At 43.2% G+C, this 24,208-nt stretch overlaps 1 protein-coding gene across 1 annotated transcript in view; it reads right to left on the bottom strand.

Moving 5' to 3' along the window:
• pvrl2l (PVR cell adhesion molecule related 2 like) overlaps window positions 1-24,208 on the bottom strand; it is a 253,353-nt gene that overhangs the window by 102,038 nt on the left and 127,107 nt on the right. The window contains exon 6 of the mRNA XM_070847043.1: window positions 23,919-24,067. Within this exon, the coding sequence (XP_070703144.1) occupies window positions 23,919-24,067 (149 nt within the window). The remainder of the gene's footprint in view (window positions 1-23,918; window positions 24,068-24,208) is intronic.

Below are 24,208 nucleotides of genomic sequence, written 5' to 3'. Positions count from 1 at the left end.
TCATTTATATCTTAAGCATTAGAGGCATTTATAATGCGCCGGACTGAGAGAGAGCTGAATGATGGCCTTTTGTGGGAGGTCTTTGGTGGTTGCTGCTTTTTTGCTAATCAAGTGCTTAAAAATCTATTATTCTGTAAAGGCTATAAAGAACAAGGCTCGTACAGAGGCTCATTAGAGCTGGCATGTTCATTTTTCAATAAATCTTGTGCCACAAACAGGAATATTATTTTCTCTCCAATTTTCTCTCAGTGTCCAAAACTGCAGGATGATTGATATTAAAGGAACTTTTGCCTTGTTTTTGTGTTAATGAGGTCAACGTGATGAATACAGCCAAAATCAGCTGCTGTCAATAAAGTGTGAACACTGTGTGTCCTGGTAAGTCGTTCTGGCCAAACTTCAATACAACTCTTAACTAAATTCTTTCTCCAGTAAAAGTAAACTCTCAAATGAAGGTGGAAATAGTTATATAACATTAAAGACATAAAAATCAGGCCTAATTAGCTGCTTCCCAAACAATTATGCCGTCTAATTCCGAACTTAGCCAGCATAGAAGATTCAGAAAAACATGATATGTCCATAGTAATAATAATAATATTACATAACAGGATACAAGAACATCAGAGAGCTGCACAGTGAGGCCAAACAAAACCAAAGCAATGTCTCATAAATAAGTGAGACAGACTAGTCAGCTGATCCATATGGAAAACACTATCATCTACATTTATAATCTTCTCATTTTATATAAAAAAAAAAAGAGCATAAATGATCAGACTGCAGCAACTCGAAACGTAACTTCAATGCATCCTTCTCCGAGAAGCGCAGATTAACAAGGTTTGTGATTGTTGAGTGAAAAGTGGGATGGACCTACAGGGCTGCAAGCCTCCGACTGGCTTTCAGTCAGAACTCCGGGATTAAAATGTCCTTTAGAGATATTGTGTGGGCATTTTCTGTCACGATATTGTTCAAGGATCTTGTCATATTAGAATAGAAATGGTCCGTACGACCACATTGGAAATCAAAAGTGTTTATCCCTGATCTCAATGGCCACACTGGGAGGAGGAAAAGCCGTCCATCAATCATAGAGGGGAGAGACGTGATGGTGTTTAAATATGGGGATAACTGCACGCATTTCTAGACTTCTGGCCATTTCTCCTCTCAGCACAGCTGATCAATCACAGAAGTGGTTGGCCCGCTCTAATCCAACGTCAGTAAAGGGTTGGGAGGAAACCATCTCACCATGCAAAAAGTAGTTTGCAGTGTACTGGCCCCTCAATTGGTTTGCATTGACACGGGGTCTGCTTCTTCAGTCAGAGAAAAAACCTGAAGGAATAGTTTGGTATTTTAGGAAATATGCTATGCTCCCCTTTCTTGCCAATAATGAGAGGAAAGGAAATAGTTACAGCACATTGCTGCCTGTATGTACAGACATAACATTGATCTTGTTCTTCTCAATTTATTGTCTCTTACTCTTGGGAATAAAGCAAATTAGTGTATTTTCCAAAATGCCTAAATATTTAAGATACGTTTATTTCTTGACTGGTTAGTTTGAGGTGGGACATTTTTAATACGCCATCAGGACAAGTATAGCTCTGACACAGATTTCAGTTTTTGCTACTGTCCGTTTTCAAATGAGCACATTGGGTAAAATACAGTAAGCGGGTTCCTCATGTAGGTCAGTGAGAGCATGTGATGGCACATGAATTCACCATGACACCATATGTTATCTAATGGTTATTGAAAACGCTAAAAATACAACTATGTACAGTAGAAAAACAGAACATCTTTTATCAGATACAAGGCTCTCTGGCATCACTTATTACAATCTAAAACACTAATGGATCCTGGATTAGCTCTGACAAAAATGTGCCAGATGCATGATCAACATCAGTGTCAAATCCTTGTCAGCCGCCCAATGAGATGCGTTAGAAAACACTTTCCTGCGAACATATTTTCCCCAAAAAAGTGGAAAAAAGAAAAAGGCAGAGAGACTATCGTTAGCAAGAAAATAGGCCATGCTTGTCATCCTTATTTCTCATCAACAGCGGCAGCCTGCCTGCATTAAGAAGCACGGTGATAAATGTCATAGAGAGAGGCAGGGGAGCTTATATCAGTCTCTGTATTAGTGTCATGTACATGGAAGAGATTAGGGGAGGGAGGAGGGGTGAGAAAGAGAGAGAGGGAGAGAGAGAAACAGAGAAAGAGAGAGAGCAATGAAAACTATCCATTTCTACTCAGTTACATTCACTGCGGTAGGGATAATCTAAATGAGAAGATTTGGGATGTGAGGAGGCAAGGTGGAAAGAGTTAGAGGGGTGGAGTGAGACAGAAACGGAGAGAGAAACGAGAGGGGTATGAAAATAGTGGAATCTAAATAATCTTTTGTTGATCTCCTTCACCACCTCTCTCCTTCCTCTCTTCAAGCACGGGACTGAAATCAGTCCTAAAAACACAGAGAGCTGCTTCGACAGTCATATAATAAGCCAGAGGCAGGGACTGTAACAGCTCCACAGTGGGAATTCTCATTAAAGCAGCTTTTGGTCAAGGACAGCACGTATAAAAATGTATCCAGGAACATGCACCTAACATCAAAACACCTTATTCTTGAGGACAAATTAGAAAAGGAAAAACCACAGAGACCTTCCACTTATGGGCCTTTCAGACAAACTGTGAACGATTTGTGCGATTAAATCACGTCAATTTGGAAATTCAAACCTATCAATCTCCATTACATCCATACCAAAACCCAAAACTTTTGCAATCCTTGGTGCGAATTTATTTTGTTTCCACAGCTGGTTCGATCTCTGCAAATTTCAGATGTCGCTAAAACAAGGCAAACAATTGAATTCTTTAAAAGACGTTTGCTCATGCCATCAATTGATTTTCTCGAACGTTGTAATAGCAGCCAATGTCATAATTCTCATGCTGTCACAGACACGGATATCAATCGATTGACCCTGTTGGTCTCACAACATAGTGCCCTCCATGACAAACAATTTGAAGATTACAGAGGCAATGAATACAAAGAGAATGTCTGGTGAGGTAAAGCAGGCGAACATGATTAGACTCCAAAGGCAAACATTTTTTCACTTCAGCTGTGAAAGCTTTGCACGTGAAAATTCATCAAGTCTCCAAATTTACCAGTTTTACTTTGTAAGGTTGCACAGAAGCCCAGTACAAAAATAAAGATGGTGGTATGCATACAATGCCAGTACTTACTAAAAATGTATATTAAATATAAGTTATTATTTCAGCTTGTTAGCTTGTTAGCTTGTTAGCGCTGCCATCAGCTATAGTTAGTGAGCCTGCTGACCCTTCTGATTCTTCACAATCGTGAAGACAGAAAACACCACTCAGAACCTCCGCAAGTACTGTTTTCTCCATTTGGCAAACAAGATGCAGAAGAGTCCCATCACCGTTACCCCATCATGAGTGTAAAAGACCTTTTCTCTGGCTCCTCTACACTTAATGCAAGTTTTGTCTCATGTCTCTTGTCAAATTTAAACCTGTGCAACAGGCAAAGATGGAGAACCTCCCCAGTTTTTATAGTTCATTTTGGCCTCCTGAAGAACTCTGCTTCCATGAACGGTCTGAGAAAACCAACAAACGACTCCATGCTGCTTCTTGGGTCAAAGTAACCTACATGGGTTTTAAACTAAACTAACTAACTTGTTATGTTTTGTAATATAAAACCAATTGTGAATGTTACCAAGGGCCCCGTTGGGCATCAGCGCTGCCCTGTTTATCTAATGATGAGGGAGAAGTGGAGCTTACCAGTGTTCTTTTGTTTTTTTGTTGCAAACTCCTGCCCTACTATGTCCTTGTCATTATTTTGTTTAAATGTGTGTAGAATCTATTTTGATGCAAATTGAGAGTGCAGGCTGGATTTTATGAGTGGTTCTTACTGTGAAGGGTGGAATTTTCCAGAAAATAATAGGGCCACTATGTGGGCAGGCCTGGAGAAAAGTCCAGGGCTGAATTTTTGTCCCCTGTCTTCATGTATAAGCAGCATGTCTGAGAGGCACAGGCTCGTAATACTAGCAGATGCAAGTGGCGGTGAGGCCAAGGCTAAATGTTATCACAGTGGGTCAATAGGAACCGGAGGCAACTCAGACTGGAAATCACAGCTGTACAGCAGGAAGAGGATACGAGTGTAACCTCCTCACTGACATAACAAGCTGAAGCTAAATGTTTTACTGCTGACGTTGAAAAGGTGCAGTTTTAAGAATTATATGTGAGATTTGACTTTGAGAAATAAACTTGTGATTGCATCTCGAGCTGACAAGTGCAAACAAAACATGATGAAAGACACGAGGGCCCGCTGAAGGACATGCTTCAATAAAAATGATAATGCTTCAAATTTTCCAGTAGATGATAGTGCACAGGAAAGGCACTTGTGTGATGTAGCATCCAGAACAGGGAGCTACTTATGCAGCATCTGACTGAATTTCATTAGCATTCATTTATGAATGACAAAGCACATAGACTTTGCCATTTTCCAGGAACATGTAATGTTATTCTAAATCAGACTATTGCAAAGTACATCAAGGCCATTTAAGGTCTTTATATACTAGTCATGTGGACTGTGCTCAGTCGCTGTAATCCATTCAGGCTGTGGGAGCAATTTCAGCAGGTAAACAGAGCTATTTATATTTTCCTTCAGTTTAACAGCAAGATACTGACACAGAACCCTAAAAATAAGTACCTGGTCCAGGTGTTTTCCTCCTACTGTTTGCCTAAACATGTTGCTAGCCCTGTGAGCAGTCACAACGTCACCAAGCTACTATCACCAAATATGTAGAAAAGCACAACGCTTAAGGTCACCAGGCCTTTCGCTTGTATGACCTGGAGTTTATAGGCATTGTTTGACACCTTGGTTGCTTTTGAATGTTGGGCAGCTTCCTCTGTAGAAATGACAGGGGGACAGACCTTCTCATCTCACTCTTGGGAAAAAAAGCAGCTACGCATATTTCCTTTCAGAATCCCGTTGCTACGGAGCCCAGCAGCTGTAGGTAGTGCATTTGTTTTTCACTTGTGTAAATGGATTAGAAATTTGCGCTCTCAAATAAATGACTATAGCACAAACTTTGCATTGAAAGGAGTCAGTTGAGGATGTTTGTGCATCTGGGATCCCCCAGGAGGAGCTAGAAACCTCAGGAATACCTTATTTAGCAGCATGAGAAAATGGATGGATAGATGGATGGAACGGCATGTTATATTAACTATGTTGTTATAGTTTTAACTTCCCTTTAACATCCCTTTAACATCACACAACAGATGTACAGAATAGTTCTAAAACGTTAGATGGGAAATAAACAGGGAAGTCACGATGTTACATCTAATGGGGCTTTAAGTTAATTTTTATGCACTAATTGTTGAATTATACTGAACAAACGTTCAGTGTGCAGTTTCTCTTACATCTTCTTTATGTACAGTACCGACACCCACAGAAACCTCTGCACACACACACCCATGCATCCAAACACCATCAGTCACACTAGCATTACATACAGATGCTCTGAAGCTTCACAGCTTCACATCCACACACACACACACACAGTATAAATGATTAATGCTCTTAATTTCTCTCCATTCACACACATGCACAGATAAGTAGAATCATACACACACACACAAACCTCAAAAGTGTCTATTAGCCACACTAAAAGCCCTCAGTGTGTATCTGTGTGTATCTGTGTCACATTTCCAATCACGCCACAGCAGTTGTATATCACACACACAAACTCTCTCTCTCGCTCACACACACACACACACAAACTCTCTCTCTCGCTCACACACACACACACACACACACACACACACACACACACACACACACACACACACACACACACACACACACACACACACACACACACACACACACACACACACACACACACAGCTTAATTACCCTTGATGACACAGACAAACTTGCACACATGCAGACACACACACAGCAAGTCTATTAAATTAGCCCTCATTATCCCTGATCTTCACACACACACACACACACTTCATTTGCCCCACAACCTAAATCTTATACATTCTTCCCTTCCTGCATCCAACCACCGGTGTTTCCATGACGATCTCAATCATTTCCTCATGCAACCCCTCGATGCCGCAGTGAGGGAGGAAATTTCCTGCCTAAATCATCTTCAATTCTGTGTCTTCATCACGGATTCTAGCCGGTGCTTTTCATCTCCGGCTCTCTCCCCTCACTTTTCATCAGCGAGGAAATAATCAGAGTGTGGTAAAAAAAAAAAAAGAAATAGAAAAAACTAAACTGTAAACCACACAAAAAGAGGGAGAGAGAGGGGGAAAAGTCAGAATGACTTTTTAAAGCATCTTGTTTTTGGCATTTTTTTGTGGCCCATTGAGTCTCGCTGTGCTATCTCCTCTGAGACTCTCAGGATTTTAAATGAATGCTTTCTGACATAGACCAAGCAGATGGGATGAAAACTAAAGAGCACAGACAGAAGGGAAGGAGACAGAGAGAGAGAAAGGGAGGGAGAGAAAGAGGGTGGATGTACTGGGTGTGGATAAAGGAATGGATGGATAGATGATGGATAGATGGATGGAAATGGAGATAAATGGGTGGATTCATCTTTTCCAAGCTCATTACCCAGTTTCACCTTGAAAGCTCATCTGTGTTGCTTTCTTTCTGCAGAAAACACACATTCAAACTTACAAAAGACACAGTATGGGGGTTGCACCCCACGCTTGAGCACACATGCACACACACAAACAGTCTAATTAAGTTTTTCACATTTCTGTAGCCCCCTGCATGGGTTATGAACTTCAGGAGGTTTCCCAAGTGCCTCCCCACCTTCCTCTTCGAGCACCACACTCATTTAGCATCCAGCTGCTGCACACATAGCTGCTCATACAAACACTCAATAAATGACTCACTTACTCTCAAAAACACACACACTCCACAGGCGATTTCCCCCACTCCTGGCTCCATTCACCTTAATAACTACCTTCAGTCTAAAGTGTAAATGCACAAAAATTACAGCCTGTACACACACACACACACACATTTGTGCACTCATGTACACACACACACACACAAGAGCATAAACATACAAAAGTCCCTCACTTTGGACCAGCATGCATGTGTAATAGCTCAAACACACAGAGTGCTGGCCATTTCTTTTTCTTACACACACACACACACACACACACACACACACACACACACACACACACACACACACACACACACACACACACACACACACACACACACACACACACACACACACACACACACACACACACACACACACACACACAGGTCTGAACACCACATGAATATAAGGCTTCTGAGTTTTACTGAGTGCACATTTTACAGCTGTAAAATGCAGCCATAAAAACACACTGCAAGGCAACACAATGGAACAAAGTGGAAGCAACAGGACCGGATACTGATTTTGAGTACATGTTCATCCACTGACACCCGTCAGATGAGTTGAGAGCCTGATATTAACTGCCTGTGGTGTACATTACAATGCACAAACTGAGACCAGCAACAGTGATCGGGCCGAAGGAAGACTTTAACCGGTTATTTCATGATGAGCTGAGCCAACTTGCTGCATATCGTATTCAAAGACTCTGTGAAAACTCCCAGATAATGAAGTTCAGTTCAAACTTTGCAACAAGTCAGGGGTTACATTTACTGAAAGCTGCTCCTTAATCAGCAGGTACTTTTCTGCTGTACTTTTATGATGACACAAGGTTAAACTTCAATATAAAAGTGGCCTTTTAGAGTGGTTCTCACTTTCTTGCTTGAATTGAAACTCTATTCAGATATTTGTGTTGAAAGAGTTTGAAGACCTTCGAGCCGTTAAACCTATTAAGAAGTTCATGGGGGTTTATCAGGAGATAATTACTTTATCAAAGGACTTGAAAACCTTCTGCATAGTTTTCAACTTCCAGTAGTGCGACGGTAACACTTCCCCTGAGACCACACACATACGCCATGGTATAACAGAATTGTCCTTAAGTCAGCTGATCATGTGATCTGATTTTTCCTCCTGCATGATTATACGAGGTTGGGTGACATCCTCAAGCAGGAGATAATTAGGTACACTTTGGAAATGTGTGTCTTGTGTATGGTGATCACTGTGAGCTTAAGAGGGTCAAGAGCCTCGGGATCACAGGATGTCTTACAACGCTGTCATGTTGGCTGTAACCGTCTGCAAGGCACAGCTTTACAATTAGCCTTTAAATCTTATTACAGGTAGAAGACTGCAGTCAAGTAGTGCATGCGTTTTGTAAGTCTGATTTAATCAAACCCAGATTTCTATTTCGAAAATGAGCACTTAATACCCACTGGGCCAGCAGGGTGGCCTGTGATTACAGAGACAGACCCTGTTTATAAAGACAGGAGGTCTGATTCCAGATCTCAGCCTCAGGACGTGATCACCCCTCCATTCTGTTTCTTTGCGAGTGCAAGCCAAGTTTTCGTTGTTACAGGGTTGTTGTTTTTTTTTTTTTTATATGGTTCATTTATTTTCTCACTGCATGATTACAAGAGAGCCACAGCTTGGAAACAAAAAGTCACAAGTCTCATGACTAGCTTGTTTACTGGACGGTTTGGGGAAGCTAACGCGCTGCCAAATTTGAGTATTACTGGAAAAGAAATGACTCCAGTTCCTGTAACGTTTGTGTTCCTTGCCATAATTCCTGCTCTCTGTGAGGACACATGAAGAAACAGCTGAGTATCGGTCCACGCTGCAGTTTCCCCCATGGGGTCAGTTCATTAATACTCAGCTATCCAAGACTGCAAAATTCTCAGTGCCAGATATCAACATCAGTGTGTAAAGACGCTACAACCTTTGAGTTTGGGGTTTGGAACACATCATGTTCTCTTAACAAAACGCACCACATGGCTTTGGGCAGAGAATCTAATATTCAGGAGTTTTAAAGGCAATGTTTTCACCAATGTAGCCAAACCAAATGGGCTAAAAGAGTAAACATGTCACAGTTTTAATAAAATGTTCCACCCACGTGTGTTCTGTTTGACTGATCTAGAGAGACTCAAATTACCTTATTGACTGAAACAACCCTGACATTTGTAAATTATCTCAGTAATGCCAAATTGTGACTTGGCATAACCGGACATAACAGGACTTGGATCTTTTGTATATTTTTTTATATATTGAACCAGCAGAGATGATAAAAAATAGCCTTTGTCAGCCAGCCGTGTCCACATAAAGAGTCATTTAATGCAAATCTCTGGCAATCCATCATGCAACTGTGGTGCTTACTCTCCCACACACACACAGACACACACACACAGACACACACAGACACACACACACACACACACACACAGACACACACACACACACACACACACACAGACACAGACACACACAGACACTTCACATCAACTTTATAGGGTTCAGTAGTTTAATGAACATTATTGATGGCGAGGCTACAGCACTGCTGCTGTAATTAGTGTGATGTCTCACACCTACATGTCTGTGGCTTCATTAATTCAGTGCAGATTCTAAGTAATATTCATGGCCACGTGCACACACACACACACACACACACACAAATGTATGAGCGCAGGCACACTCATGTGTCATAATCCAAAAACCTGGTAAGTCCTTTTACTTCTACACCCTGTCTGTGCTGCATTATGTACTGAATTTGCATTGCTGCTGCCGTTTGTGTGTGTGTGTGTGTAGTATATGACTCTGTGTGTGTGTGTGTGTGTGTGTGTGTGTGTGTGTGCATGCAGTATATGACTGTGTGTGTGTGTGTGTGTGTGTGTGTGTGTGTGTGTGTGTGTGTGTGCACTGTCAAATATATTTTTAGTCTTATTCTGCTTGGCTGAATGCAGGGAGCTGATTGGATGCAGACCTTGGCTGTTGATACTGATCAACAAAACCAGCTGAGTGAAAAACAGCCATCAGCCTCCCTCTCCCCTCTCTCTCTCTCTCTCTCTCTCTCTCTCTCTCCCATCCCTCTCGCCCACTCTCACTCAATCCATCTTCATCTCTAAGTCACACACCACTCCTCCACCCGCCCCCTCCTCTTCTCCACAGCTCCCTCCCTCTTAAATGGGGCGGTTTGTGGTCGGGTGACTCATTTCCAAGCAAAGAGAGGAGAAGAGAGGAGAGTGAAAGACAAGGAGGGGGGAGAGCAGGGGAGTCGGGGGTTAAAGGGGCCCAAGAGAGTAGAGGGGGAAAGAGAAAGAGAGAGAGAAATGTGTGTGCTTGCGTGCCTTTGCTCATTTCAGATGGATCACTTTCATCCTTTCAAAACAGTGAAAAAGAGAGAGGGGTGAGGGACGATGGGGGAGCCAGTGGGGGAGGAAAACAGCAAACCCAGTGTGGACGGGATTAAAGCCGCTCTCTGAAGCCATTGCTCTTTTTGCTCCTTTCTCCACACCTCTCCGTCCCCTCTGCTCTCCTTGTACTCTGGTCATGAATATGATCAGGAGCACGGAAATGAAAAGCAAACATCGGGGCAGCAATAATGCCTCCCAGCTCAGATTTACCGCGAGCTCATATCATGTGTGGTGACAAGAGTTTCTTCACAATGACACCAAGACTAATTCGTGCATGTTCAATATATGTATACTCATACGTGTACTAGTGTTCTTCACTGTCATGGACTATTGACTGAAGTGTCTGGAGGAGAAGTTGGAGTGCACTCTTAAGGTGAGCGATTCTTCCTGGCTGTTCTCATTCACTGTTCGTACTTGTACCTGTGAAGCACTATAATTTGTACATAACCCACGTAATCGTGAGCGGTGGACATTCCTCATTTGGCTTTAAAATGCGTTTGACCACATTTGTAGCAAGTAATCCATCTTATTTACGTCGTTTTCTGCCACTACTTTCCATCACTGTAGCAAGAAGGCAGGAAGTCCATGTTCAGAATCTCACCTACTGAGTTCTGATTGGACGGACGCTTCTCCAACTAGTGGAAACTCGTGTCAACGAACAGCAGAGCTATAAAAACCACTGAACAAACTGGAGATGTGGGCAGCAATTTAGAGGTCTGGAACCAGTCGACTTTCAGTCGTCTCATGCCCTCTTCCCTCTGTCCTGTCGAACTTGCCTTCATCCTCTGCTCCATGTTTTTTCTTACCTGCCTAAAGGCCTTTCACATTTCTAACCTTTGCTCTCTGTCTCCCTCAAACATGCAACCTTACACCCCTCCTTCTCTCCCCCCATCCTAACCTTCCAGCCCTCCTCCCCCTCTCCCTCACTCTGCATTGATCTGTCCATAGTGGATTAGCAAGAGTTGTGATAGCAGTCTGACCCCGGCTGGCCCTGAACAAGCCCTGCTGGCTAATTGAAAGACAACGCACTGGTCTGCAGGATTAGACTCAGCTCTGACTGGCCCATTATTATACACATGCACACACACACACACACACACACACACACAAATAAACACACTGATGCACAAATATAGAGCGAGATTGGGCGGTATATTGAGGTCTTTGGATGTGTCAGACCAGCAGGGAATAGCTCGCAGTTGCAACACTGAGAGAAATGAGAAATGTGACTAAGCCCTCGACACAAATCGGATGTTTTGTGTTTGTTTGTGTGTGTGTGTGTGTGTGTGCATGTGTTTTTCTCTATGGAGTTCAAGACCGTGTGTGTGTGTGCACTCTCTCTGCTTATGTAAGTTCTTGTGCAAGTGTCTGTGTGTATTTGCGACTGTGTACTTGTGTGTCTGTGTGTCTGTACCTGTGTGTGGGAATGAAGTGCATTTAAAAAAAAAAAAAAGGCGAAAAAACAGAAGAGTCTGAGCAGTAACAGCAGCACAGAGGTAATCACGGGCCTCTCCCTCGCCTTGCTTAAACTGCAAGTAACACAACTAACATCTGACCCTATGAGTTCAGCGAGGAATGAACCAGTGCAATAGTCCAATGGTGAATGCGCATATATTTATTTTCAACCAATACGTCTGTGTGCAGAAGCAAATGTAAGACATAAGAGTAGTGTCTGTTTGTGCATGTAAAATGCAGGATGTGCATTTGTATCACATAATGAAACCACAGATGTATGTACAGAGCGCACAGACTGCATCTGATGTATATAATGTGCACTATATCCTCCTCCTGTATGTGTGTAGTGAAGTCTTACGTGCACTCCTGCCTGGAGCCAGACAGCTGAAGTAGCTCGGACTTGGATGGCAGATTCAGAAAACCGCAACTACCGAAAGGAAAGAAGCGAAGAACTGGAAAGAAGCCCAGAGGAGGTGGATACAGTACATGAGAAGACGATGTGTAAGCGCGTGCTTGTTTGTGCAATCATGGGTCACCCACACGCTGCCTCTCCCTGACTGAAACCAGCAGTGCCTTGGCTCAGCTCAGCTCCATCAATGAGCTCACCCTTCTCTTCTGACTGCAGCAGTAACAGGGAAAGTCTTGAAATCTTGACTGCATCAACCCGCACGGGCCCCAAACGTAAAATATTTAGGCAAGGAACGCAGAGAAAGAAGTACCTGTGTTTAAAATATTTAGACTATGTACCATGAAACACTCAAACCCCTAAATCCCCATGCTCCTACTCCAACTCTGCTGGCTGATTATCAATAATGCATCCCCTTTCGACAAGATGGATACATTTCAAAATACAGGCCAGGTTTGGTTGATGGGAAGTGAAATACACCACAGACCAGTTTGGTACGTTTTTGAGCTGGGATTCACAGCAGGTGACCATTTGGCGCGACTTTGAAATGACATCACTGTAGTCAAACATGAGGACAAGGATGGAAGTGACTGATGAAGCTGCTGTCACTACAGCGCTCAGACTGAAACACTGTAAGGTCTTATCATTGTCTCACTCTGAGCGTCAAAATGGCTCATTAACTCTGCCAGCAAGATCCAGGGATATCAATTCAGTCTAACAAAGAGAGAAAAAATGTGAGATAATGCAAACCTAACTTCTTTACGTCGGCTGACATGAGGAAGATATTTCCTATTTCTTGTACAACAACTGGAACAAATTACATGGGGGGGAACAGCAATATTAACGTGTCTTATATAAAAAGATGTTAGATTCATCTTACTACAAATCTAGACCTTTACTTGGTCTTACCAGGTGGAAGGTTTACCTGCCTCCTCTTTGAGTCTAAAAGACAGTTTTGAGTTTTGAGCAACCACCTGTAAGTTCTACAATAGAGGAGGTGTTGTTCCTGTGTCTGCTTGGGAAAGGAGCCTTCTGTTCGTCACATGTTGATGCTTTGTCTTTGGTACTGAGACTGTCTTGAAGGACAAAAAAGGGACAGCCGCCGGCTGAGAATATAACGCTAACTTTTGGCTCGCTTCCCAGAAAATAATCTAGCAGTGAGACTTGGTAGAAATAACCAGACTTTATTCTGTGGAGCCAGCACCCTCCTTCTTCCTCCATTTTCACCTCTTGAACTCGATTTTTGTTCATTTTCACTTAATCAAAGGCCTAATCCCCTCTGTTCATTCTGCTAATTTGTTCCTGTACCACACAGCCACTTTTCCAAATTTACAGCTATTATGCTCCTTGGAAGTATTTTGTATTTTAAGGTAATTATAGGCCTAATCCTAATTAGGTGTCATTTATGTACACACACAACAGGGAATTTCCCCAAATACCCATTTACTTCAGTCTACTTCAATTTGCATTCCTTTAATTATAGTTTTACTCAAATGACGAAATTCTTTGGAATAGACCTTTAACGGTCTTTTTTACATTCTTCTATTTACATACAGCTGCACCATTTTTCGCTGTCTAAGTACAAAGCTGGTAATGACACTGTATCTGGAGTGCATTTGAGACAAAATGGTCAACAAACCAACAAACTGCACATTCTGTGTAACAGCCAAACAGTCTGTAGTGAATTTTCATTGGAAAAACTCTGACTCTGTCCCACCGGCTGTGGTCCGGTTTTGTTCCGTCCTCAGCGTGGTTGTAAAATTCATCGGGAGCGTTTCAGAGGCATTTCAGACACGGAGCGTTTTGCATGACTGATTAGTAGACTTTTTTATTTGATTTGGTCATTTTCCTGTGATTTTTGTGCTTCTGATGCGTCTCAACAAGCTATGTTTCATACTTTGTCTACAGCAGCTAAAGTCAAAGTGAGAGTATTTTTCCACATCCAAGACAAACCTCTCGTCGAACATGGGGTTAAAAACCCCTCCTCCCACTTAATATCTGCTCTGGTGAGACTGATTATAAAGTAATATTGAGGTGGTGGTGGAATATACGTTTGAAAGTCTGCAAGGGGGCTTTTATTTTGAAAACTTACTGGATTCTCTAGAGTTTGTTTGTCTAACTTCCTGCTCGCCTCATCTACTCTGTGCAGCGTTGAAAACAGAAGTGGCGTCTTTAGCGCAGTGGAGCGCCGATGCTGCTGCTGGGACGCTGCTGAGACGCGCGGTGGGATTTAGCCTTGAGATTCACATTTGACATTTTAGTGGTTCAGAACTGACGCTGGAGAGACTGAGGGAGGGTTTGGAGCAGGCCACTCGGCGGCTGGTACAGGCTGATGGTAGGACTGAACTGTTGGCCTTTCAATAATGAGACCTTCTCTCCCACCACCTGGCCACCCTGCTGCCTAACACACACGTCTACTAATCTTCCCCTGCTGTGTTGTCTTGCGCTACATTGAACAACTGCATCTCTGGACAAAGCACTGTAGATCATGTTAGAGAACAGCCAAACACACAGAACAACACTAAGTTCATCCCTTTAGGCCAAACCTGGATACAGATACACTTTCAAACACATTAATCTTGTTAAAGCAGAATGATAACGATTTGGCATTAGACAATAACAACAGAGAAACAGGGTGGATGTGAGGGTGTGTATTGTTTTCAGACAACCACTCATCAGAATTCAGATTCACAGGAAGAACCTCCAGCTGTTACCGGGGTGAAGCTTCTCCTTCTTGTTTAGTACATGGACTCAAAATTAGAATACACATTATGTAATTACTCAAAGACTTGCATTGAAGGAGCATACTTCCCGAAAATAAGAACAAACATCACTTACATTTTAATTGCTAGCATGTGGGATAGTCCACTCCCACCCATTTGTAGAAACACTAACACCCTGCCGAGCCGGAGCCGTCTCTGCCGTGCATCTGGGGCTGATTAGCCTCTGTGTTACATGGTATTTTTTTTGACAACTGTAGCGAAATAATTGTTTACTGACGTGCTGTAATTTGCCAATTATTTCCTTCTGTTTGTGACTTCCTGCTTTTCAACAACCTACACACACGGGGAATTAACTCGTTGCATTGAGCATAAACTAAAGAGAAAATGACGATACAATAACAGGAGCAAGAGACTGACGATCTATTCAGACCATGGAAGTTTCCCTCAGCGTGATTATCAAATGTTAAATGCACACTGAATGTTAGGTTTGCTGTCCACAATTTCTAATATTGTATAATTAGGTCTCAACTGTAGTTCTTCTGCTGTATAATATTGAGCTGAGGTATCAAAAACAAATACCTGAAAACAGTCAAAGCGTTACTTAATGCTGCAAGTGCAATGTCCTCCAAGCTGCCCGAAGAAATTGCTGACACTCCAAAATACACCTGTTATTTTACCCATAATGCAACTAGGCTACCATCCTGTGGGGTCACGGTTGCTCCACAGAATTAAATGAGTCTCGTCATCCACCACCAAAAGTCACACAACTGCAGATGGGCTGACTTTTTCCATGACTGCGCGATTAATGTACAGACGCCCCAGCGCTTCCTCTAGCTGCCCCGGGTCAAGTCTAAAATAAATATGTGCTGGTGGAAACGTTACAGACAAACAACTTTCTTTCTTTCCTTCTTTCTTTCTGAGCCCCGCACCAGTGGCAGTAATCTGTTGACTGGACGGCCATCCTGCTGTGAGACAGATAGAGAAATAGGCTGAGGTTACCGCTGTCGGGCACCCGGTGATATTGAAGTGAGATATAAACCTCCCCCCTCCTCAAATCTCTCTACATGGAAGGCCTCACTCTCCCCCACCCTGTGAGTATTTGTATGTATGTGTGTTTGTGTATTCCCTCCAGGTCTGTGTGTGTGATAAGCCGCAGCCTTGAGGCTCTCTTCCTCGGCTCTTATCTAGCTGACAGACGTTAGCCCTGTGTGGCCGCAGCCCCAGTGGTCGCACCGAGGGGCCGACAACGCAGCTTTTTCTGTGATTTCTGGAAGTTTCTACCAGATTTCTTCAGCTTTGTTTCTGATTGTCAGGGACGAATACTGTTTATACACAGATAGAGCCCCCTCCTTATTATTTTAGGGGGATAAATTTCATTAGGAAATCACTTCAGTGTGGAAACGAAGCTCATCTGGATGAAATCCTTCGCAGTGTTTCTGCCCAGATTTCACCCGAGCTGTCAGAATAACACAGCTGACAGGAGATCAGTATGTAGACCGCTATGACAATTAAATCAAAAAGGATTTTCGCACCATGGAAATGATATTCTTTATTATCGAAAGTATTTATCATTCAACACCTCAACTATGTCTGTTTCACATGAAATAACAAAATGAATGCAATTTGTTACTAATTCCCATTTTTCTATTAAAACCCTTTTTTATGTCATAGTGTGTGAACAGAGAGAGATAACAGCCATAATTTACAACAGCAGCCCCTCAACCACCTCTATCATCTGAAATACCTAAAACAGCAGCTATTATTGTGACAAAATGATAAAATCATCCCCTCACACCCAGACTGTGAGCTGGTGGATTTAATTTACGTACTTACAGCTCAACATTCATCACAGAGAATTTCTGATACCTGAGCCTGCGTACAAAATAGAACATGTTTGTTAGTAACCGCTGACGGACACAACGCGCTGTACTGAGGCTCTGACGACACTGTTTATTTTAGCCGCTTCGGGGGAACCAGCCCACTGACATCCATCCAGCTTTGATAAATCACAGCTGTACGTACGCAGCAGACAGGCGAGACGAGCACAGGTTGTAATTAAAATAATAAGGTAACAACAAAGAAAGAGCAAGGCTTCAATATTTTTGCCAAATTATCTGAATAAACAACTATTACACAGCTAATTGATCCTGTGAGAAACCCCCCCTCCAGACAAAATAAAGCAAACAGTATTTTCTTACCAAAATATTTGTGATTATCCAATTATGGGATACCACCATAGTTCACCAGCGCCTCTGTGGGCTTTACAATTTTTGCTGATAAACAGTTAATGTGGTTAGACATCTGCTGTGCTGTGTTTTTGGCAGCTTGAAGGTATTGATATCAATTAGGTGAAAACCCATCAAAATGAGCCGAGATCCAAACGTAAAGTCCTCCCACCTCTACGAGACCTTCAGCAGGAGGCCGTGCTGCTCTTTTTTTTTCTGCAGCTCGATCCGTCAGATGCAGTTTTGTGGCCTCGGGCCCAAACTACAGGAAACTAAATCAGCCTCATCAAGACGTGAAAATTAGATGGGATCTGACTGGCAGTCTAAACAGGCGGCCATTTCCTGTCTGTTACTGTAGAAACACATCATACTGTATATACCGGAAGCCCGGAAGAGCTACAGAGTCATTGTGGTTAGCATACATTACGTATGAGTGTGTGTGTGTGTGTGTGTGTGTGTGTTATATATAGAATATCCTTCTTGGGTGGCTCAACCTTCATGTTTTAGCAGAGCTGAGCAGGTTTTTGTGGCAAATCACTAGTTAACAATGATACTCGGCACTGGTACTGTATGCTAATCACTTCAGATGTTGAGGTGTGCGGCATGCATTGTAAAAATAACACCATTTCTGTGTGCTTATGTAGGTAGTGACACACAACAAGGACACTTCAGAGAACATTATCGTGGTTGTGCCGATAAGTAAAGGAAAACAAGGTTGGGTGTATTCGACATTCAAAGATTTTATCTGTCGTGGTCGTTCGTTGTGTTTAGTTGCAGTACCGGGATGGCACAGGTCGTGCTAAACAATACTAAAGTTACTGTGTTAAAACTGACCCAGTTTGGTTTGATAAAGCACTGACATGCTTAAGGCATAGTTCACTATCCTGACGGCCGGAAGGAAGAAACTCTTCCTGAAAACTGTTTTAAATCAGTTTAACTCGTCGTCAATATAAGTCAATATAAAGGATGAAGTATTGTTATGGTAATCTAATATACAGCATATACATATATAGATAGATACGACACACTGAACACATCTTTGTTTGAGGCCATGTTGCTTTAAGAGACATCAGCCAGCTGATCACAAATGAGCATCCAATAGTAATCCTCCGATTTCTCAAATGACTTAATCAAATGCTTGGAGAGGAATGCATTGAGTTATGCTGCACTAATATTTAAAATATACTGATACAAGTATCCCACTGTCACTGCAGCCCGTCTGTGTGCATCTGCCTACTGTATGTGTGTATTTCATTAAGCCTGTACAGAGGTTAGCTTTGGGTTTATGTCCAAGAGAGTCAGTGCCAGCGTTTTCCCCCATGGCTAGATCATCTGATTATTTTATGCACAGAGCTGCATGGTCCAATTTGTCTGTGTGTGCATGTGTGAAACACTGTGTGTATGCGTGTGTGTGTGTGTGTGTGTGTTTGTGTGTGTGTGTGTGTGTGTTTGTGTGTGTCTGTGTGTGCGTGTCTGCAAAATGTGTCTTTCCAATGGACAGCTATCTAGCTTGCCGCAGGCAATCCAGGAAATGCTTCTCCACTGGTCCCCTCAGATGTGACTGTGTGTACGAGTGTGTGTGTGTGTGTGTGTGTGTGTGTGTGTGTGTTTGAACGGCAGCAACAGCCCCCAGCCCGGTGCCAGCTGGACTCTCCATGAAAGGACTAGATGTATGGGGGGAAGGATGGAGTGATGGGCAGAAGGGTAGAGGACAGAGGGGGTCACAGCCTCCTGCAAGTTTGCTCTTTCAAACTGGACCAGAAGTCGGGGGAGTTTTTTAGAGGACTTTCCTGTCGCTCTCCTGCTGCTGCCTCCTCTGCTTGTACTTCTTCATTGCTTTCTACTTTTTTTTCACCCTCTCTACACCTCCAGTGCTCGCCTTTATCTCAGTTTTCAGCCCTTCTGCAATCTCACTGTCTTTTTTTCTGCTGCCCTCCCCACCTCATATCTCCTCCCATCCCCCCTCTCCGATGGTTTTTTTCCTGCCAACATCCTCTCCCTCCCTCTCTGTGCATGATGTGCCGGGCAGATCCAGCTGGCTCTGTGGAAACCAAGCAAGCCATGCATAGCTGGCATCATGTGCCTGTGAACGAATGGGAGTTCAGGGTGGCATTGTGGGTGTGGGTGTGTGTGTGTGTAGTGAAACATACTGGGTGTGTGTGTGTGTGTGTGTGTGTAATGATTAAGATGGGTGCGCACATTTTGCTCTCATCAGCAAGACACTAAAGAACAAAATCTCCAGCTGTCTTACAGCAGCGTTTACTCAATAGAATTCAGGATACAAGAGAGGAATAGACTGTGTGTGTGTGTGTGTGTGTGTGTAGGTGTGTGTGTGTGTGTGTGTGTTTCTGTATTTATCAGGTTTCCCAAAATGCCTCCAAGGGCCATCCAAGCTCTTCTTTCAACTCTTCTTCATCCCACCCTCTCCTCTTCCTTCCTCCCCACTTCCTTCCTCTCCTCATCCTCCTCCTTGTCTTTCTTCCTCTCTCCTTGAGTCTGTTCCCCCTCCTGCCTCCCCTCTCTCTCCCCCCCCCCCCCCCATTCTTTTTTCCCTCATGCAACCCCACATGTCTTTCTCCTCAAAGACGCTGCCCCTGGTGGAGTCTGAGGCGAAATCATGACACGTGACAGCTGCTTGACGGCGCTTTCATCTACCATTTATCAGAATACAGAGAAATTAGTTGGGTGTGCTTGTACATAAAGCGCTGGGCTATTAAGTGGGACGTTACTGAGAGCCTGGGCCTTTGGAACGTATGCTGTGAGATTAGAACTGGCTTCTGTCACTGCAGTTATTTGCAGGTGGTTTGTTCATAATATTTTTTGTTCAGGAAACTGATTTTTACTGCAGGAGCAGGAGGACTCTGATCCAAAGGCACTGTCTTAATGATGACGGTTACGTTCATGCCTGCTGACCTACAAAATAAAAAGGGTGCAAAGAACTACACTCATTACAAAACCACAGTCACAGAAAACGAATCTCAAATTGTCAGAATAGAGCGGTTTAGATGCATCCTGGCATACCAAGCCATGATTATATGCATTCTGAATGCAACCTCACAGCACGCTTCACACTGCACTTTAATAATGTCAGCCTGCTTAGTAAAATAGTCAGCTGGGGCCAACTCATAATGGCCTCCTTCCTAAACCAAAGCTGCGCCTTGAACTAATTGGCTCAATATATGCATGGCTCTGTAGGTGACTACAGAGAAAACACCAGTTTGAAATGTCTCGCTGTGTTCAGCTCTAAATACTGTCTTTTCCATTGTTGAGCCACAGAGATGCTTTGACTGTGAACCAGCTATAAGAAACACAATGCACCAAGGTTACTGGTGCTTTTTTCAGTGTTATGTTGTCAGGGGATGGATTGGTGATTATTGCAGAGAGGAATGGACGCTGTAAGCTGGTTAGCTGAAAAGAAACAACACACACTTGCTGTCTGTGCAAAACCGGCCTACTTTACTCTTACTGTGCCCTGCCGTCCTGTGGAAAACCATTTGATTTGTGCGCATGCTAAACAAAAACTATTTCATGGCACAAGCACAAAATGTCAAGCTCAGCAATTTGTTTGCAAGCGTTTAGCTTCGTAGCTCATTTGAAGAATTTACTCTTGGTTTGTTTCAAATTATTAACACACTCATTTTCTGTGACAGACTGGAAGAAGAGACAAGCTGTATCATGTTTTCTAATGTTTTCATGCTATATCATGTTTTCAAAGGGTGTATGATTCTTTCCTTTTGTGGTTTAACTGCTGGCATGTGATTTACTAACATAGTAACTCACGTTGCTGACTGAGTCATGTAGCCATGTGTATAATTGTTTATAGAAAGGCAAGTTAAATGATGCAGTCGGTTTTTGATTCACTACCATTGGCAGACCGGCCATCTGGAGTGCTGGGAGTTTTCCTGATGGGCTGCCTTCAGATTTTTACAAATAACAAAAGACAAAAATTCCAAACCGTCACTTGGATGTGGTTGTGATGGCTGGCCCGGGGGAGTGAGCTGCTGGCTCACTTTATTTTGGGGGATATTGGCGTTATAGGTCATGATCCACCTGCTGTCACCACCATCAGGACTTCAACTAATGCAGGGTTTGTGCTGTCAGGTATGAGCATCGTTTCCACAGGGCTGATTTAATACTTTATATGATTCTGTGGTGTAGTGGTTCAGGCTTTTTATAAAATGTGTGTTTTCATGAAGACAGACACACTAATTTTACACTAACTTATTGAGTTTTGATGAGCTGGTATGAAGTTGAAGGCTATTTTTCTTTATCCAACAACCGAAAATAATTGAGCTTGAGTTACTACCCTGGCAGTGACTCGACATGGCATTGACCTCGCAAATTTTGCAATTAAGTATTTGGTCTGCAATAGCTTCCACTGGTTAAGTTGATATTTTGCAGAATGCTATTCATGCTGAAATAAAATAATTTTAAAAAGGGATTTCTATAATGATGATTGAGGAGACTAACAAGGTGCAAATACAGTTCACAGCTTTGACTCCCACAATAGCCAAAGTCACTCTTATCAGGTAAGTTCTGTCATAGCGTCCTTGGGTAATACACCAGTTCCCTGTGTACTCATGGGAAGTCACTTTGAATCAGTGAGTCAGCTGAAACTGCCAAACAAAACATGCTGTCATCTTTTTTTCATTCAGCAAAGAGCTCCGTCAGCCCACACACCTTGCCAGGTTCAATCTGAGTCCTGGCGCTTCTATAAGTAAAGATATTAAACTGAGAGATTAAGTCACTACATGACTTTATACACATTTAGTTATTTAACTGTGGTGGAACACAAGCACACCGTGAAACACCAAGGACACATTTAACACAGAGGAGGATGAATCAAAAAGTCTGGGCTTGATCTCAGGTACTTGGAAAGATAAATCATTTGTATGTATGCGAGTCCTCAAAGTGCTCAGTATGTGTGTACTTTGTGAGTATTGTGTGGACTCAGAGATTTTACATACGTCTATAAAAGACTTCAGTGTGTTAAGCTTACGTGTGTGTGTGTGTGTATGTGTGTGTGTGTGTGTGTTAGAAGGCGAAAAAGTACCCTCCCTGATGCTTTGAGTCAGTCACAATGCTACGCTTCCAGCAAGAACAGTAGCAGCTTAGCCACTTCAGAACCTCCCACACATCCCTCCCAACGCACCGCCTAGCTACAAAGCATCTTTGTTCTCGGAGGAGACAATTTAAATCTCCAGCTCCGATTTCCCACGGATATTCTAAATGTAGCTTTCTCTCTGTCTTTTGGCAAAAGAGTTGAAGTTTTTTTTTTTATGTTTTTGTTGTAAAGCTCAACATGGTGATTATTCAAACTAATTCCTCAGAAAGGAATAGTAGAAGATTCAAGGGAAGCAGTTTGACCAGTCAAGCAGGCAATGTGGAGTGCAACACTGTTGGAACGCACACACACGGCGATAAAAAAAGACACTCTAACAGGTTTCGAGGCCTGCCTGCTGATGTGCAGTGAGGCATTTCAGCATGCGGACATGTTCTTGGATTTATGTGTGTGTGTGTGTGTGTGTGCCTATGAGTGCAGGTGTTTGTGTGTGTGTCGGATCAACGCGTGAAAGCATCAGAGGGCAGAGGAAAAGAAAAAAAACCCAACTGACACTGTGGAAACAGCAGCCGAATCACCGGAGTAGCAAAAGTCAAAAGTTAAGACCCAGGAGAAAGATCGACTTGCATGCAGACACAACCGTCATACTTTTACCAGACAGAAGGGGAAGGGGTAGAAGAAGAAAGAAAACTTAAAGGGAGGAAGATAGAGCACGTAGAGCACTCATGCTTAGGTGTTAGTTGTTATGTAAAGAAAATGGTGGATGCAAAGAAGGGAAAAAAAACAAGAAAGAAGAGAAAGAAAAGCAAACCTGGGCAAACTGGCTCACACCAACTTGAACCCCTTGGAAGAATTTAGAAACCCTCCAACAACCCCGACACCAGCGTGTCCACTGCAGGGCCAAAGCGCTGTAACGAGGGCCTTCTCTCAGACTCATAGACCACAATTCACTTTTAGTTTATGTCCAGCAGAGCTACGGTTTCCCAGACATGGTGTGGTTGTATCCAGTACTCTGTACTCCAGTTTCAAGAGAGTGGTTTTCGATCTGAAGTTATAAACATTTCGAGTTGGCCTTTGTCCTGCAATTTGGCCCTGCTGTGGGGAAAGGGTCAATCAAATGCCTCAGCTGCGCCTCGCTGAAAGCCAGCCAGCAAGGAGGAAAACATGAAAAAAATCCAATGTGAAGATTGAGAGGGACCAGTATCCCTGCAGCTCTCAGATCAGTCCTGATCCCAGCATGTGTGTGTGTGTGTGTGTGTGTGTGTGTGTGTGTGTGTGTGTGTGTGTGTGTGTGTGTGTGTGTGTGTGTGTGTGTGTGTGTGTGTGTGTGTGTGTGTGTGTGTGTGTGTGACGGAGAGATTTATGCTTCTGTACATGCATGTGTGCAAGTGTATCTACGTGTTTGAGGAGGATGGTGGCCTGTGTGTGCATGCAAATCTGGTCCATTTGAGCGTGTGAGTGTCCAGACTGTACATGTGCACCTACACACACGGGATGGTGTGTTGAGTTGCATCAGTTAACTACTGCGATTCACAGTGTGTGTGTGTGTGTGTGTGTGTGTGTGTGTGTGTGTGTGTGTGTGTGTGTGTGTAGGCAGTGATCATGTGCTGTCCTGTTTTGTTTGATGGGATGTTGCGCTGTATCACCAGTGTGTGTGTTGCAGGTACACATACATGCGTCTCTGCTGTGCACACCTCCACACATGTACAGCGAGTCTGTGTGTGCTGCTTGATGGACTCACCAATGACGCTGGTGGTGATCTGGTGCCTGCTCGCCCCGTGCTTGTTCTTGACCTCGCAGATGAAAGTGGTGTTGACGGCGTCGTCCACCTTCCTCACCATCAGCTTGTTGCCCTCCACCATCACTGTGTCTGGCAAAGACCCGGATGCCCTGGAGAGAAGGGAGCAGGAGGGAAAGGAAAGATGGCAATAAGGATGGGGGGGGAGGGGGAGTGAGGTTGTGAGGATGAGATTTGGTGAGATCAAAAAAGAAAAAGAGAAAAGAGGGAAGGAGCGTGTTGAGCAGGAGGCA

The sequence above is a fragment of the Pempheris klunzingeri genome, chromosome 16 (assembly GCF_042242105.1).
Source record: "Pempheris klunzingeri isolate RE-2024b chromosome 16, fPemKlu1.hap1, whole genome shotgun sequence".
Classification (NCBI taxonomy): Eukaryota; Metazoa; Chordata; class Actinopteri; order Acropomatiformes; family Pempheridae; genus Pempheris; species Pempheris klunzingeri.
The sequence above is the reverse complement of the archived record's forward strand: the minus strand, read 5'-3'. Positions and strand labels throughout refer to the sequence as shown.